Raw genomic sequence first — 14,025 nt, forward strand, 5'->3', positions numbered from 1 at the left:
CGGTGCGCGCGCGCGCGTATGTTTGTGCGTGAGCGCTTTAGGACTGCTTATTTACTTAGGCGCTGATTACCACATCCTTTGCACGTATATATAGCTCTATATTGACATCAACTGCTAACACTAAGAACAACACCACCTGTATGTGCAGGGTCGCCCCGGGTGGATTGTTAAACGGGGTGAATATGGTCAACGTGTTCACATGCCTGCGTGCCACATGTTTTAGATCTTCGTCAGACGAGTGGGGAAGAGAGACGGTATCGTGGCTCCAGTTTCCCCTGTCCTCTCGGCCTCAGGCCTGCCGCTCGTCGCCACCACCGCAACCGTTCCCCTCCCCTCAATCCTTAAAGAAAGCCACGTTTCCCTACAACCTTTTAGTCTGTGTCTGCGTTTTGGGTCCAGAAACAAGCGAGCCACAACAGACCGACACCGTACATGCGTATGTTGTACTCACCGTGTTAAACCCAGACGTTTCTCCTGAGCTGCCCAAGGCATGCTTTGTACGGCCAGGCCTCCTCTTCATCTCACCAGAGGGCTGTTATTATGTTTTTTCTGGGTTGACTCATTGTGTGTGTGTGTGTGTGTGTGTGTGTGTGTGTGTGTGTGTGTGTGTGTGTGTTTGAGAGCACGCACAAACAAGTGAATACATGGCATAGGTGTGTGCATGCCTGACTGTGAGTCTGCGTGTGTGTGTGTGTGTGTGTGTGTGTGGGTGTGTTCAAACACACGTTCAAGTAAATGCACACACACACACACACACACACCCCACGCTTCAAACGGCCTCTTTTTAATGATGTATGACAACCTGATGTTACTCTGATAGGAAGGGAAGAATTGGAAACTCCCAGTTTTCACATCTCCTCTTCCTAGCTCATATTCCCAAGATAAAGACTTCTCCGGACACATCCTGGTCATCGTTCTCTGTCAGGAGAAAAACGCCTCGTCTAATGCCAGCAAGAGGTTTGTGCGTTGTGGTGCGAGGTTTCGTCGCCGTGCTGCAAATCAGCAACCGGCCTCAGAAAACACCGGGTTAATATCCCAAAGTCACGACTGCAAATTTGGCAATTCCGTGTAAATGTGGAAGTTAATGAAGTTTTTTTTCTTCAATATTTATGACTGCATGTGCCTGCATGTGTGCACTGCATTCACGTTTTGTGCATCTGTTTGGGTCTGTAGTGATCTTCGTACGAACATGGCAGTGTGATTACGTGTGCACACGCGTACGTGTTGGTTAAACCCAATCACTGAGCCCAGTTTAACTGGTATCACTGCTAAAGTTCCCTTGTATCCCATCTCGCGCCACACCCCGTTTGTTCCTTCCTGTTTCCTGTTACGCTGTCCACTGAACAGGAAGAGAGGTCGTGCTTCTGGACTGTGACAATGCTCTGAGTCATGGCTCGTGTAATTATTCAGACATACTCTTTAAGAAGAAAAAAAAAAGCTCCTCCACTTATCCTTGTCACCAACCACGTCATCCGCTCACACTGTTACCCAGAACAATGGCCCGCGGGGGTCGTTAGCTCCTTAAACAAAGCGATGTTTGTCCTTCCTTTTTAACCATCTGCTAGCTCTTGGCTTTAGCATCTATGAGTAAGCTCTAACCCACTGAGAGGTATTTTGGCTGGATTGTGCACCTGCTTGGCCTGTGCTATTGTACTGTGAGTCTGAATCAGAATCGCTAAAAAGGTACCGGGTCAGAAAAACGGTTCTACGGCCTGCTGATGCGATACTCATCACGCCATGTGAAGTGTAGGAGAGGCAAAACAACCAGACGGGGAAGATTTTTGCTTGAGGACATGAAGGATGTTTTAAGTGGTCTAATTATGTTTAAAATGCTGACTCTGCTTTTCAGTAATTATTTTGAAATGTGATGCCGTGGAAGGGGGGGAAAAAACAAACATCCGGGGTTGTTTTTCAAATGCCCTGCCCTACAGTTGCTTTGACAAATCCACCGGTTTCAGAAATTCCAGTTGTCTAAGTAGGAGCCCGGGACTCGTATTCGGCACAGGTTCCCGTTGTCGATACCGGGATACTTCACCGGCTGACCACACGGCCTGGTGGGTGTTCAGCATGCTTAGGCCAGTCTGATGAGATCCTGGGTCGAGGGTTGTGACCCCGATCAAATGCGGGGGATTCTGGCTCGATGAGCTCATGCGTGGTCAGTCGAGGTATAAGCAACTTCCGACTTCACTGACCTGAGGCCAGATACAGAGTTCAAAGCTCAGGTCATGAGAATTAACAGCCCAACCTAGTCACCAAATATCATAACTGATCGAACCCTGACTTCAACCACATGTTCCTCTCTCCCCTTGTCCTGAGCCAGGACATGTTTGTGGGTCCAGGTCCGCTGGAGTAAAGAATGTGTGCTAAAGCACTGTATGTTTTGTTTATTTTTTCTTGGAACATGACAAATAAGAAACACAACATTTGTGATTATTTCTCATTTCCATTTATAACTTTGCTTTGTATCAGCTTTGTATGATCTGCATTGTTTGCAGTGTACAACACTAATGGCACAACAGGTGGAGTACATATTGACACAATTTCGTTTCTGCCATCACACCACACCTCCTTCTTTTTTGACCGATGCCAAATCACAGGCCTTAAGTAAACCCCCCCACCCCCTTTATTTTCTAGTCTGCTGTGTGTGTGTCTTTGTGTGTGTGTGTGTGTGTGTGTGTGTGTGTGTGTGTGCGTGCGTGCGTGCGTGCGTGTGTGCGTGTACCCATGCTCACTGGAATGTCTACAGACCAGGCCTTTTATTAGTCTCATCCATACCACCACATTATAGGGGCCCGTAGCCAGGCAACTGCAGGTTTTGGCTGGTTACCATGGTGAGGGCCCATTGAGTGACGTCGCGGGCCCTGTTTGCCTCGCTTCTCTTTGGAATGAGGGTCTTTTTAAAGGTGCACCCCCAACCCTCTACACACACACACACACACACACACACACTTACCCATGCACGCACGCACGCACGCACACATGCACTTAACCCCTTGCACATACTAAGACCCTCACACCCTGCGGTTCGTCACCCTCTGTGTGGTGATCAGAAGAGTGGAACTAACAATCCCACATAACAGCTTACTGAGACAGGCCACAGCAGACCATTCAGAGGGTCCCTCTGTGCAAAAGCACCACACAGACCTGTAATTTTGAAAGTTTACATGGGATACTGTGCATCAAAAAAACAAAACAGACTTGTCTGTATGGTCTAAAATGTACAATCCATGAATAAATAGTGGGGCGTTGTTGGATTTGTAAGAAATCACCCGATTGTGGCTGATACTGTGTGCCCACATTATTGTTTATTAAGAGTAATACGTAGTTAAACACTTGAGTCTATTGTCGCCTTAAAAAATGTGGTAGTACTTTTAGCAGCATACCCGGGGAGCAGTGAGCCGCCACACAGCCCCCGACTGTATGTGATCTTTCTGCACGGCCATATTCTCAGCTTTTAAGTCAGCATATGACCCACTAAGACTCTTAAGTTGGAAGGCAAAAGTATGAGAAGGCTTTGGAAATTCAGCCTAAGCTTTCTGAATGACTAAACCCTTACTTATAGCATCTGAAATAGCATGCGATTTACAATCCCTGCTTCTTCTTTTCTTCTTCTTCGTCTTCGTCTTCTTCTTCCTCTTCTTCTTCTTCTTCTTCTTCTTCTTCTTCTTCTTCTTCTTCTTCTAATACACTTCCTTTTCTGGTGACAAGTAAAACACGAGCTTTATTCTATTATCCCGTTTTCATTTTGGAAGGCGCCACGTATAAATCAATCGGTTCCGATTGATGGCGTCTTTTGTCGCGCGGGGTCTCTTACAGCACCCTCGGATGGCGGGAGATGAGGCTGGGTGACAGCGGCTGAAAGGAGTGACTTGCGGGAAGAGGACGATTCCAGCAAATTCTCTATAGGTCTCATTTAAAACGCCTTTCAGTGACTGCGAATGGAGTGTCTGTGTGTGGGGCGGGGCTGTGAGGGTGTGGTGGGGGGGGTGGGGGGGTGGTAGAGGGTATTGTAAGGCGAATAGCGGAGTCCCACTCTCGCTGAATGGGCATTGTCATCTGGATTTCAATGGCTAACCAAAATACTTTTCTCCCGCCGTGGGGGTTTGTGGATGTGCGGTGGGAACCGCATGCCTTACATACAACCGTACAATGCAGGTTCTCCGCCAGGCTATACATGCATGTATTGTAACGTCGCTGCGGAGCCGTTTTAAAACGTGCTCTCGCACGTCGACGGAGCAGAGGCGTTTTCATCGAGCTGGCTGAGTCAGTTTCGTTTTTAATAACACACGTGAGTGAGGTTTGAGACGATATATTCGGGGTTTAATCTTGATATAAAGAGAGAATAGCACGTATTGCATCTTCACATACATGAATAATGAATAGTTACATCAGACATCAACAAAGAGCAACAGGAAGCAACGTTCACTCCTACAGCTCAACAGATAGGAGGGGAGGGGAGGGGAGGGGGGGGAGAGGAGAGCTGGGTCCGGCGCAGCGCTGCTGAAACGCTCTGCAGGTGCCCCAAGCGCGGCCAAACGAGGGGTGTGGTGGTGACACTCCCAGCACAAATGAGCGCAGGCCCACCAGACGCGCTTCTCACCCTAACGTACAACACAAAGGGGGCTGCCTGAGTCTCATTTTGGCTGCAAAATGCGTTTTCTCATTGCAACGCTGGTTAAAAAGACGCAGCAGTCCTGTAGCCTGCACACGTCCACTCGACCGCTGGGGTCTTTGAAGGTTTCGGGAGTGCAATCATTCTCACTTATTGTACAAGTATGTGCTCGAAATTGCACATGAACATTAAAAACAAAAAGAGCGGAAATATTCGATGGGCAAGAGATTCTCTATCAACACCCCCCCCACACACACACACACACACATTTGAAGTTACAAAGGTAAACAATTTACAAACACTAACAATTTCGAGCGCATATAGAAAAAAGAAAAACGACTGTAAAAGCAGGTACCTAACAAAGATACTCCTTTTGTCATGGGCTGCTACCTCTCGTAGCTTGCTGATAGTCTTCTCATCTCCGAAAACAGTTTATTGTCTGTCGATACAAAAAAAAAATAGATGGGTGGATGTATGGTCCAGGAGTTATCCAGAGGTGCCCCCACTGATTTCAAAGTTCAACTTTACAAAACTGTATAGGTGCAAAAAAAAAATTTTCAGCAAAAAAAAAAAGTTTTTATCTTTTTCCTTCTCTCTCTCTCTCTCTCTCTCTCTCTCTCTCTCTGTCTCTCTCTCGCTCTCTCTCTCTCTCTCTCTCTCTCTCTCTCTCTCTCTCTCTCTCTCTCTCTCTCATTTTTTTCCTCCAAAAAGGCTTTTGAACGCGCCCTGCCACTACACGTAGTTCCGTTTGTCGTAGTCTCCGTTCTGCGTGGCTCGTTTGGTTGGCGCGTATTTGACCGAGTATCCCGAATTCCCGTTTGCAGGACATGAGCAACAGAGGAGCACCCCCCCTATCAACAGGAGCGCCGTGGCCGCCCAGCCGATGTACAGCGCCGCTCCCATCTCCCTCTTCTGCGAGGCAGGCACCTGCGGGTTGTAGAAGTCCGAGATGATGTTGTTGGCGATCCAGCAGAGAGGGATCAGCACGAAAAGACCGCTGATGATGTAGATGACCCCTCCGGCGTTCACCACTCGGGTTTTCACGTACTCGGTGCGGATGCAGTTGGTGCACTGCGCCCCTGCGATGACCACCATCAGTGCCATTACTCCCATCACCGAGGAGATGATGGTGAGCGCGCGCGCCGCTTGCAGGTCTTGGCTGAGGGCGAGGACGGAGTCGTGGACCTTGCACTGCATCTGACCCGTGCTCTGCACCACGCACGACATCCACAGGCCGTCCCAGAGGGTCTGGGCCACCACGATGTTGGCCTCGATGAACGCCGTCACCTTCCACATGGGCAGCCCGCACGCAACCATCACCAGCAGAGAGCCAATTATGCACATGGACATTCCCAGGATTTCCACTCCGGCCGACACCATTTTCCCCCCACGTTATATGCTTGTTCTGAACTTTGAGAATTGCCTCCTGATCTCTAAGAGAAGAGCAAAGTGTGTCACTGCTGTTGGTATCCCGCGCTTCTTTTGAGAGCCTCGGTGCGTCAAGGAGCGTCAAGGCTGTGAGTTGCTCATCACCTGCTGCATCCAGTCCGGCGTTATCTACGGGGGCTTGCAGCTCTGGGGCTCTTTGTAACTGACTGGTTGTGAAAACAACTGGAATCACGGTACTACTACATAGCACGGATATCTGAGGGGTGGGGTGTGGGACCTAGAGGAAAAAAAACTTTAGTCCAATCAGATTTGACCGCATCTTTAAGTCACCAATGAAAATGCGGGGAAGATGGGAGAATGAGTAAAACGGTCCAGAGCGCATTGTGTGTGCGGGTGTGTGTGTGTGTGTGTGTGTGGGGGGGGGGGGTGGGAGAGAGAGAGAGAGTGGAGACGGGGGAACGGGGGAAGCCAATGAGTATGTGAAATGCAGTGGGTTGGTGAGGCGCGTAATTGAAAGGGGTGGGGGGCACTTGTTTATGATTTTTCAAACACTTTTGCAGCTGTAGTAAAGGCTCAGGCTCAGTGTCACTTGCCAATCACATTGCCAACAAGCAAAGTGCGAGAAAAGGAAATGTGTGGGTTTACATACAACACGTGGTGTCTACAATTATAAGATTATTCCCTACCTTATCGAATGGCAGTACCATTTGTGGTGTTGGGTTTGTTGGTGAAAAACACAAGGGGTATTGCAAGATTCAACTTAGAATTACTTCTGCAACTTTTATGCATGGCAATGATATAATTGGCCATTTGCGAAACGTTATTTTGGGGGGGATTACAAAAACGGATTTCCAGCATATCTACGAAGTGCGCGGGAAGATCAATAAATACACGTCGGAAACAATCTTGTACGAAAGTACTTGAACAAAGTCGCCGGACCGAACGCTCGCCGAAGCGCCTTCCGTGGGACGCCATGTTGGATCAAACGGGGCAGCGGTTGTGTTCGGGGAGGGGAGCCGGAATGGCTGCGGTGTCGCACTCTTCTTCTTCCCCTCGACAACAAAAAGCGGAATCGTTGGCTCCGTTTCCGGGTATCGCTCTTCCTGGGCTGGGATAGAGACGAGGGGCGCAACGCTTCTGTTGATTAACACTTTTCTAAAGTTACACGCAGGTAAGGCAAATGATAGGTTGTTAACTCTTGTACGTTTCACAGTTAAACGATAAGCGAGAGGGCAGTTTTAAAGGGAGTGAATGATTTATCGGTAGTGTAACTCCACCCCGCCGCAACAACTGTTGAATGCGGAGTTTGACATGCCACTAATGCAGCGTTCCACGGCCATATTCTGTTGGATCACTCGCTTTGATTTATTGTCTGAAATGAAAGAACACAGGATGTGTCCGTATATGACGGATGAGTTATTTCACATATACACCAATGATTTGAAATGACATTCTCAGTTGACGTTTGAGGAAACCAGTTACAGCGTCTGACAAACTGGGTGTGGTAGACAACTGCTTGAAACACAAAGGTTTGTCTCATATTCAGACTGTCATGGTCGTCACAACTTTAAGCAGCTTTATCTTTAATCCCTAAAAAATGACTTCAACCCCTAGGGACAAAGAACCCCATTTATACCAACATTTCAATAGTAGACGGAAAGGTATTTTTATTTTATTAAATCACTTGTTTTTGTCTTTCAGATCACCGACTTGAATTGCAAATGCAAAATCCACACTATGCTGTGTAGCCTAAAAACGACACCATGAAATATCCACAAACGGTCAAACGGCACATATGCAGACTTCCACTGAGTTCATGGAAATTCTTGCAGCGTACAGCTCCTGAACTGTAAAGTAATTCCTTGACAATATATAAATAATCCCTCGTGTTACCGCCAGCTTGGTCAGGCGTCCCTACAGACCCAACTGGCTGTGTCTGCGGATGGGAAGCCGGGTGTGGGTATGTGTCCTGGTCACTGCACTAGCGTCTCCTCTGGTAGGTCGGGGCGCCTGTTCGGGAGGGAGGGGGAACTGGGGGGAATAGCGTGATCCTCCCACGTGCTATGTCCCCCTGGCGAAACTCCTCACTGTCAGGTGAAAAGAAGTGGCTGGCGACTCCACATGTATCGGAGGAAGCATGTGGTAGTCTGCACTGCAGCCCTCCCCGGACTGGCAGAAGGGGTGGAGCAGCAACCAGGAGGGTTCGGAAGAGGGGTAATTGGCTAAGAAGTACAACTGGAGAGAAAAAGGGGGGGGGGGTCATAAATAATCCTTGACCTTTGACTGGAGCACGCCGGCATGAAATAGATTTCATGTTTAGACAACGCAACAATAACAGAGGGGAAACAATAATACATTCTCATTGTGTGTCCGTCTTAGCTAAGATGTGGCTGAGGGCCACTATTGAAGAATTATCATCCATCTTGGCTCATATCTTTTGGCTCAGTGAAAATATGCACATTTCACTTCCCGTCATGAGTGGGGAATGTTTAGGTCTTGATGGCAGCCTTTACTGTAATCACACACCAGCTGCCAATGACTTTAAATTTGACTTGGCCATGCCAAAATGAGGATTAACCTTGATTATTGTGGCAGAAGAGTCCACACATCAGACCTCAAATCAGCGGCTACTCGAAGGATAACATCCTGTGTAACTGAAAGATGTTCTGTGCCTCTGATCTAGGTCCCTAACCCCTTTCTGACCTCTGATCTTCCTCTGGCCTTACAGGAGTGAGAGGAAAGACATTTGTCTGACTCTAGAAAACTAAGAAAAAATTTTTTTCTGTAGTTTTGGTAGATTAGTGTGAATGGCAAATCAAAAGAGGATCCATAATGACTGGAATTTGCATAATGAGAGAGATTAAAAGTGAAGGCGACCTTACTGATTTCCAGTCAAAATTATTCCCTCGCACAGATTCATACAGCAGTAAAGAAAATACATTTCTTACACAACCTTCTTTTGATTCCCCTTTTCCCTCTTTGAAATTCCCTTCCTCTAGTTTGTCACTTTCACAGAAAGAACTATGATAATGATGAACTTGTTTTGTTACAGTTACAGGGAGTTACTGTTAAAAGTTCTGTGCAAAGAACTAAAAAAAAAAGATTAGAAAAATAAATGACGAAATGCAAAACACAAGTATCAATGGAATATTACTAATAAAGCAGTAATCAATCATTGAGCTAATGGGAAAATAAGACAACATAAAAATTCTATTATAATTTAAAATCTTATGAATGAAATACAAGTTTTTAAAAACGAGTTTTTGCATAAGTATTAGTTTGTAGTATCATGAATATATAACCCAACATAAACATTGGGGTGGCATGTGGTTGCAAAAATATACTTCGCTATAGTATATTATGAATGAAGAATTACATAACTATAATGTAGACTACATTGTAGGGCTTTGCAAATAAACACAATACTTGTCTTTAAATTTTAATGTTTACCATTGACAACAGCAAAATATTACAATAATGTTTTTTTAATTGGGTATTGTAATAATTTGCTTTTTTTGGTTTCTTAGGAATACCCATTGTATTTTGTAAGTTGTCTAGACATCGATGCAAAGTAAATTAATTTTGTGATGTCATTTATAGCTGAAAACCTTGATTTATGATCACGATCACATGATCCAGCCAAATAATCAGTGGTGATTTCAACTGCAAATGCACATCTCTCCACTAGCACTTTCTTTCCTCAGCTTTACTACGTTAAGGGTGCATAGACCGATGATGAGGTCATGCGTCTTTCATCCGACAGTACTGTAACTGTGTGACCACTACTGTTATTATAACATTTTCTTGCCACTGGAGTCCCATGTGGGTTTTTTTGGTCATTTCTCATCCTGTCCCCATCATCATAAAAGGTCCATCCTGTGCTTTAAACTCTGTATGTTATGAACAAGCCTGCTGGTTTCCTTGTGGGTTGAAAGGCCCTCTTATTCCGCCTATTGTGACTTTCTTTTTTTTCCCCTCAGTGTCCAGATTAGTCCTTATAAATCCAAGGCCTGCATACCAGCATTATACCTTCATTATTGCTACCCGCCACCACTACATCTGGCCCCCAAAAGGCTTACTTTATTATATACATGCTTTGAGGCCCCCCCCCTTGTGTGTGTCTGTGTCGTTGTGTGTATGAGTGTGTATGTGTTTGTGTGTGCCCGTGTGTGTGTCTGTGCCAAACATCTCTTTATTATGTTCAGCTAACTGAATAGCCACGGGGTCCCTGTTGCTCAGATCAGATGCCAGTAAATTACCATTATTGTAGGGTTTTTTTTCCTCCTCTGCCGGGTTCACTAAAGCAGAACAGTGTGAAATTGTGTCAGTGTTTCCAATAACTTGTTAGTCTGCAGAGAGCGGGTGTGTGGACCTTTGACATTGCCTGTCAAGAAGGTGAATAGTTCCACGGGCGTTGCTGCCCCTTCATACGCTTCACTCCAGCTAATAAATCAACTGTATATGATTCACATGCCAAGACTTTGGCTTCACTAAGGTGGCATTTTTCCCTTTTGGCCCAAACTGTTTAATCTCCCACAGGCCTGACCAGTTGATAGCTTTGTGTGTGTGTGTGTGTGTGTGTGTGTGTGTGTGTGTGTGTGTGTGTGTGTGTGTGCGCGCGCACGCGTGTGTATATGTATGTGTGTTAAGCCTGGCCGATTAAGCAGCCATTATTGAGTGGGTATTATTGAACCGTGCCTCCTGCCTGTCTGACCTGTAGTGTTGTCTTTGTGTTATTACCACAGCGATAATGGAACGGTTTAATTAATCTGCTGCCTGACTAATGCTGGTTCCCACAGAGCCTGTCCAGGAATAACATGTTTGTGTGTGTGTCTGTGGGTGTGTGTACTTGGGGAAAAAAAAAATTCTCCAAAGTTGCCAATGAGCCTTCAATACCTCCCACTGGGTTTGACGGAGATATCTTTTTGCACCCCCCCCAACTTGTGACCCGTTCACCCTAGCCTATCGGCGTCTCTCCATTTTGTCCCACATATGGTCAGTACTGGCGGTGGTCAGTGGCGAGGCACGTGTTCTTCCTCCTCCCTCAGCTGCTCCGCTCCACATAGGAAAGGCTTCAGGAACCGGTGGGATAAACAGCCATTGTTCTTCCTGTAGGGTCGATGAAATCACCCTGCCAGAATAAGAGATCTTCACCCCCTCTGGTGTAGATTCAGGGGCCCTTTGGCATCCACCGTTGAGGACTTTCAGCCGTGTTAAATCAGTACCCGAGATTCCACAATTGTGTTTGTCTTTGACACGCTGGCATTTTGCCACGCTCCAAAAGGGAGTAAAATCTTAAGGGTCGGCTCTTTTTTTTTCTTATCTTTTTATTTTGTTCAAACTAGTATTGTGTAAAGAGAGTATATCCCTCCCTTTGGCAGCATGGTCATCCTGGCTCCTTATGCTTATTACACGCCACCTGTCAAAGGCGAGTGTATCTCAGATAAAGTTGTGTTTCTCCTGATTAGTCCAATTTATCAAAGAGGTTTATTACCCTTGTCACCTGCTGTGGGCCATAGAGCATCACAGGCATTCTGCTGCCTCTTTCAAGGGACAGGGCACTTCACCAAGACAAGACAAACCTGACCCCCCCCCCCCAAATATTTCAATCTCTGCTCCATCCAACATGTTAAGGTCGGTTAATGGAATGGTGCAGCTGTTGGATAATGGATGGATGGGTGTCTGTGTAGGTAGTGGTTGTGATGGGAAGGCTAAGTGGATGTGAGTGGGCAACACTATTCTGTCACTATCCAATTAGTTGAACTAAGTGTTCGGAGAAAGTCTGCAAACTTCAGTTAATGGTGGTGATGGTGGTGTAATGGTAATTGTAGATGTTCCTATTTGTGAGAAATGACCAAACCTGATGAATTAAAAATGTACCTCTGGTATCCACGGGCCGTTTAGCTGCTAGCTGCTGGCCTATAGTGCCACAAAACACAATTTATCTGAAGCTCAGACACATCGGCATGCATATTTGCCCTGTAGTTGCTCTTATTTGTCTTATTTTTTTTCCTTTCTTTTTCTCTCCCGGCAGGGTTGTCAACAATTCCAAAGCAGCAGCAGCCATGTCTGGAGAAAAAGGGAAGGTGAGAGAAGAAGGCCGAGTTTTCAGCCTGCTGTACCTCTTAGACTACCACCTGTTATACAAGACTTCCCTTAATGACGCAGTGGTGATTAGCACATACTCATGGTACTTGTAATTTCACGTGTGCACCATTATTCATCACATACACCCTCGCGCAGGCATCCAGAGAGGATATCCTGTATAAACGCTAGTGCTTCATGGCTGGCTTTATTGCCCTCTGGAATTCCTTAATCTCATGCATCGCCATCAATCTTTCTCTCTCTTACTCATAACACACTTACATGTACAGTTGATAAAAAAATGAAAAATGTTGGAAAGGGATTGGTTGGGAGAGAGACTGAATTATCTGCTGAAATATTTTTAGTGAGTAGGTGACAACATCTAACCCTTAAAATCTTCTAATCAGTAACTGTTCTTGTATCATAAGTTTTAACTATTATCTTTTATCGTATTGGGCAGCACGGTAGCCCAGTGGTTAGCACTGTTGCCTTACAGCAAGGAGGTCCTGGGTTCGAACCCCCCAGACCGTCCCAGATCCTTGTGGAGTTTGCACGTTCTCCCTGTGTCTGCGTGGGTTTCCCCCAGGTGCTCCGGTTTCTTCCCACCATCAAAAAGACATGCATGTTAGGGTTAATACTCCTGTCTGGGCCCCTGAGCAAGGCAATGGAAAGAAGAACTGGAGTTGGTCCCCGGGTGCTGCCGCTGGCCACTGCTCCTATACAATAGGATGGGTTAAATGCAGAGAACACATTTCATTGTAACCAAACAACTGTACAATGACAACATTAAGTGACTTTCTAGCTATTCTCTCATTGACTTTAAGTGCTTTATTCAGGAATCAGGAATATTTATTTGTCATTTCATACCATGCAAGTACTTTATTCAGGAATCAGGAATATTTATTTGTCATTTCACTCCATGCACCTGCACACATGAAATGAAATGAAATATCATTTCCCCCAGCCCACAGCAGTGCAACACAAAGACAAAAACACATATCCAAACTACAAGAACACATGTATCCAAACTACGAAACCTACAAAACACATATATCCAATGTATAAAAAAAATAAAATTATTATATTAAAATTATTAAAGTAAATATTACAAACCCCAATTCCAATGAAGTTGGGACATTGTGTAAAGACAAGATATTTAATGTTCAAACTGATAAACTTTATTGTTTTTTGCAAATATTCACTCATTTTGAATTTGATGCCTGCAACACGTTCCAAAAAAGCTGGGACAGGGGCAACAAAAGACTGGGAAAGTTGAGGAATGCTCAAAAAACACCTGTTTGGAACATTCCACAGGTGAACAGGTTAATTGGAAACAGGGGAGTGTCATGATTGGGTATAAAAGGAGCATCCCCGAAAGGCTCAGTTGTTCACAAGCGAGGATGGGGTGAGGTTCACCACTTTGTGAACAACTGCGTGAGCAAATAGTCCAACAGTTTAAGAACAACGTTTCTCAACATACAATTGCAAGGAATTTAGGGATTTCATCATCTACAGTCTATCGTATCATCAAAAGATTCAGAGAATCCGGAGAAATCTCTGCACATAAGCGGCAAGGCCGAAAACCAACATTGAATGCCCGTGACCTTCGATCCCTCAGGTGGCACTGCATTAAAAACCGACATCATTCTGTAAAGGATATTACCACGTGGGCTCAGGAACACTTCGGAAAACCATCGTCAGTTAACACAGTTCCTTTCTACAGCTACAAGTGCAAGTTAAAACTCTGCCATGCAAAGCGAAAGCCATATATCGGCAACACCCAGAAACGCCGCCGGCTTCTCTGCGCCCGAGCTCATCTGAGATGGACTGACACAAAGTGGAAAAGTGTGCTGTGGTCTGACGAGTCCACATTTCAAATTGTTTTTGGAAATCATGGACGTCGTGTCCTCCGGGCTAAAGAGGAAAAGGACCATCCAGAT

At 45.7% G+C, this 14,025-nt stretch overlaps 2 protein-coding genes across 2 annotated transcripts in view; one reads left to right on the plus strand and one right to left on the minus strand.

Moving 5' to 3' along the window:
• Nucleotides 1-5,157: 5,157 nt before the first annotated feature.
• Nucleotides 5,158-6,229, minus strand: cldn5a (claudin 5a). The gene has a single exon (XM_056283934.1). It carries the CDS (start codon nucleotides 5,990-5,992, stop codon nucleotides 5,345-5,347), a length of 648 nt encoding a protein of 215 aa, XP_056139909.1. The 5' UTR covers nucleotides 5,993-6,229; the 3' UTR covers nucleotides 5,158-5,344.
• Nucleotides 6,230-6,594: 365 nt separating this feature from the next.
• The window catches only part of zgc:63587 (uncharacterized protein LOC393431 homolog), a 28,542-nt gene continuing 21,111 nt past the window's right edge, over nucleotides 6,595-14,025 (plus strand). The window contains exons 1-2 of the mRNA XM_056283921.1: nucleotides 6,595-7,172; nucleotides 12,036-12,087. Coding sequence (XP_056139896.1) covers nucleotides 12,067-12,087 — 21 coding nt within the window. The 5' untranslated portion in view covers nucleotides 6,595-7,172; nucleotides 12,036-12,066. The remainder of the gene's footprint in view (nucleotides 7,173-12,035; nucleotides 12,088-14,025) is intronic.

The sequence above is a fragment of the Lampris incognitus genome, chromosome 1, assembly GCF_029633865.1.
Source record: "Lampris incognitus isolate fLamInc1 chromosome 1, fLamInc1.hap2, whole genome shotgun sequence".
NCBI lineage: Eukaryota > Metazoa > Chordata > Actinopteri > Lampriformes > Lampridae > Lampris > Lampris incognitus.

Bases quoted from the DNA above. Each gene is read 5' to 3' on its own strand.
- cldn5a (XM_056283934.1), bottom strand. From the start codon at position 5,992: ATGGTGTCGGCCGGAGTGGAAATCCTGGGAATGTCCATGTGCATAATT.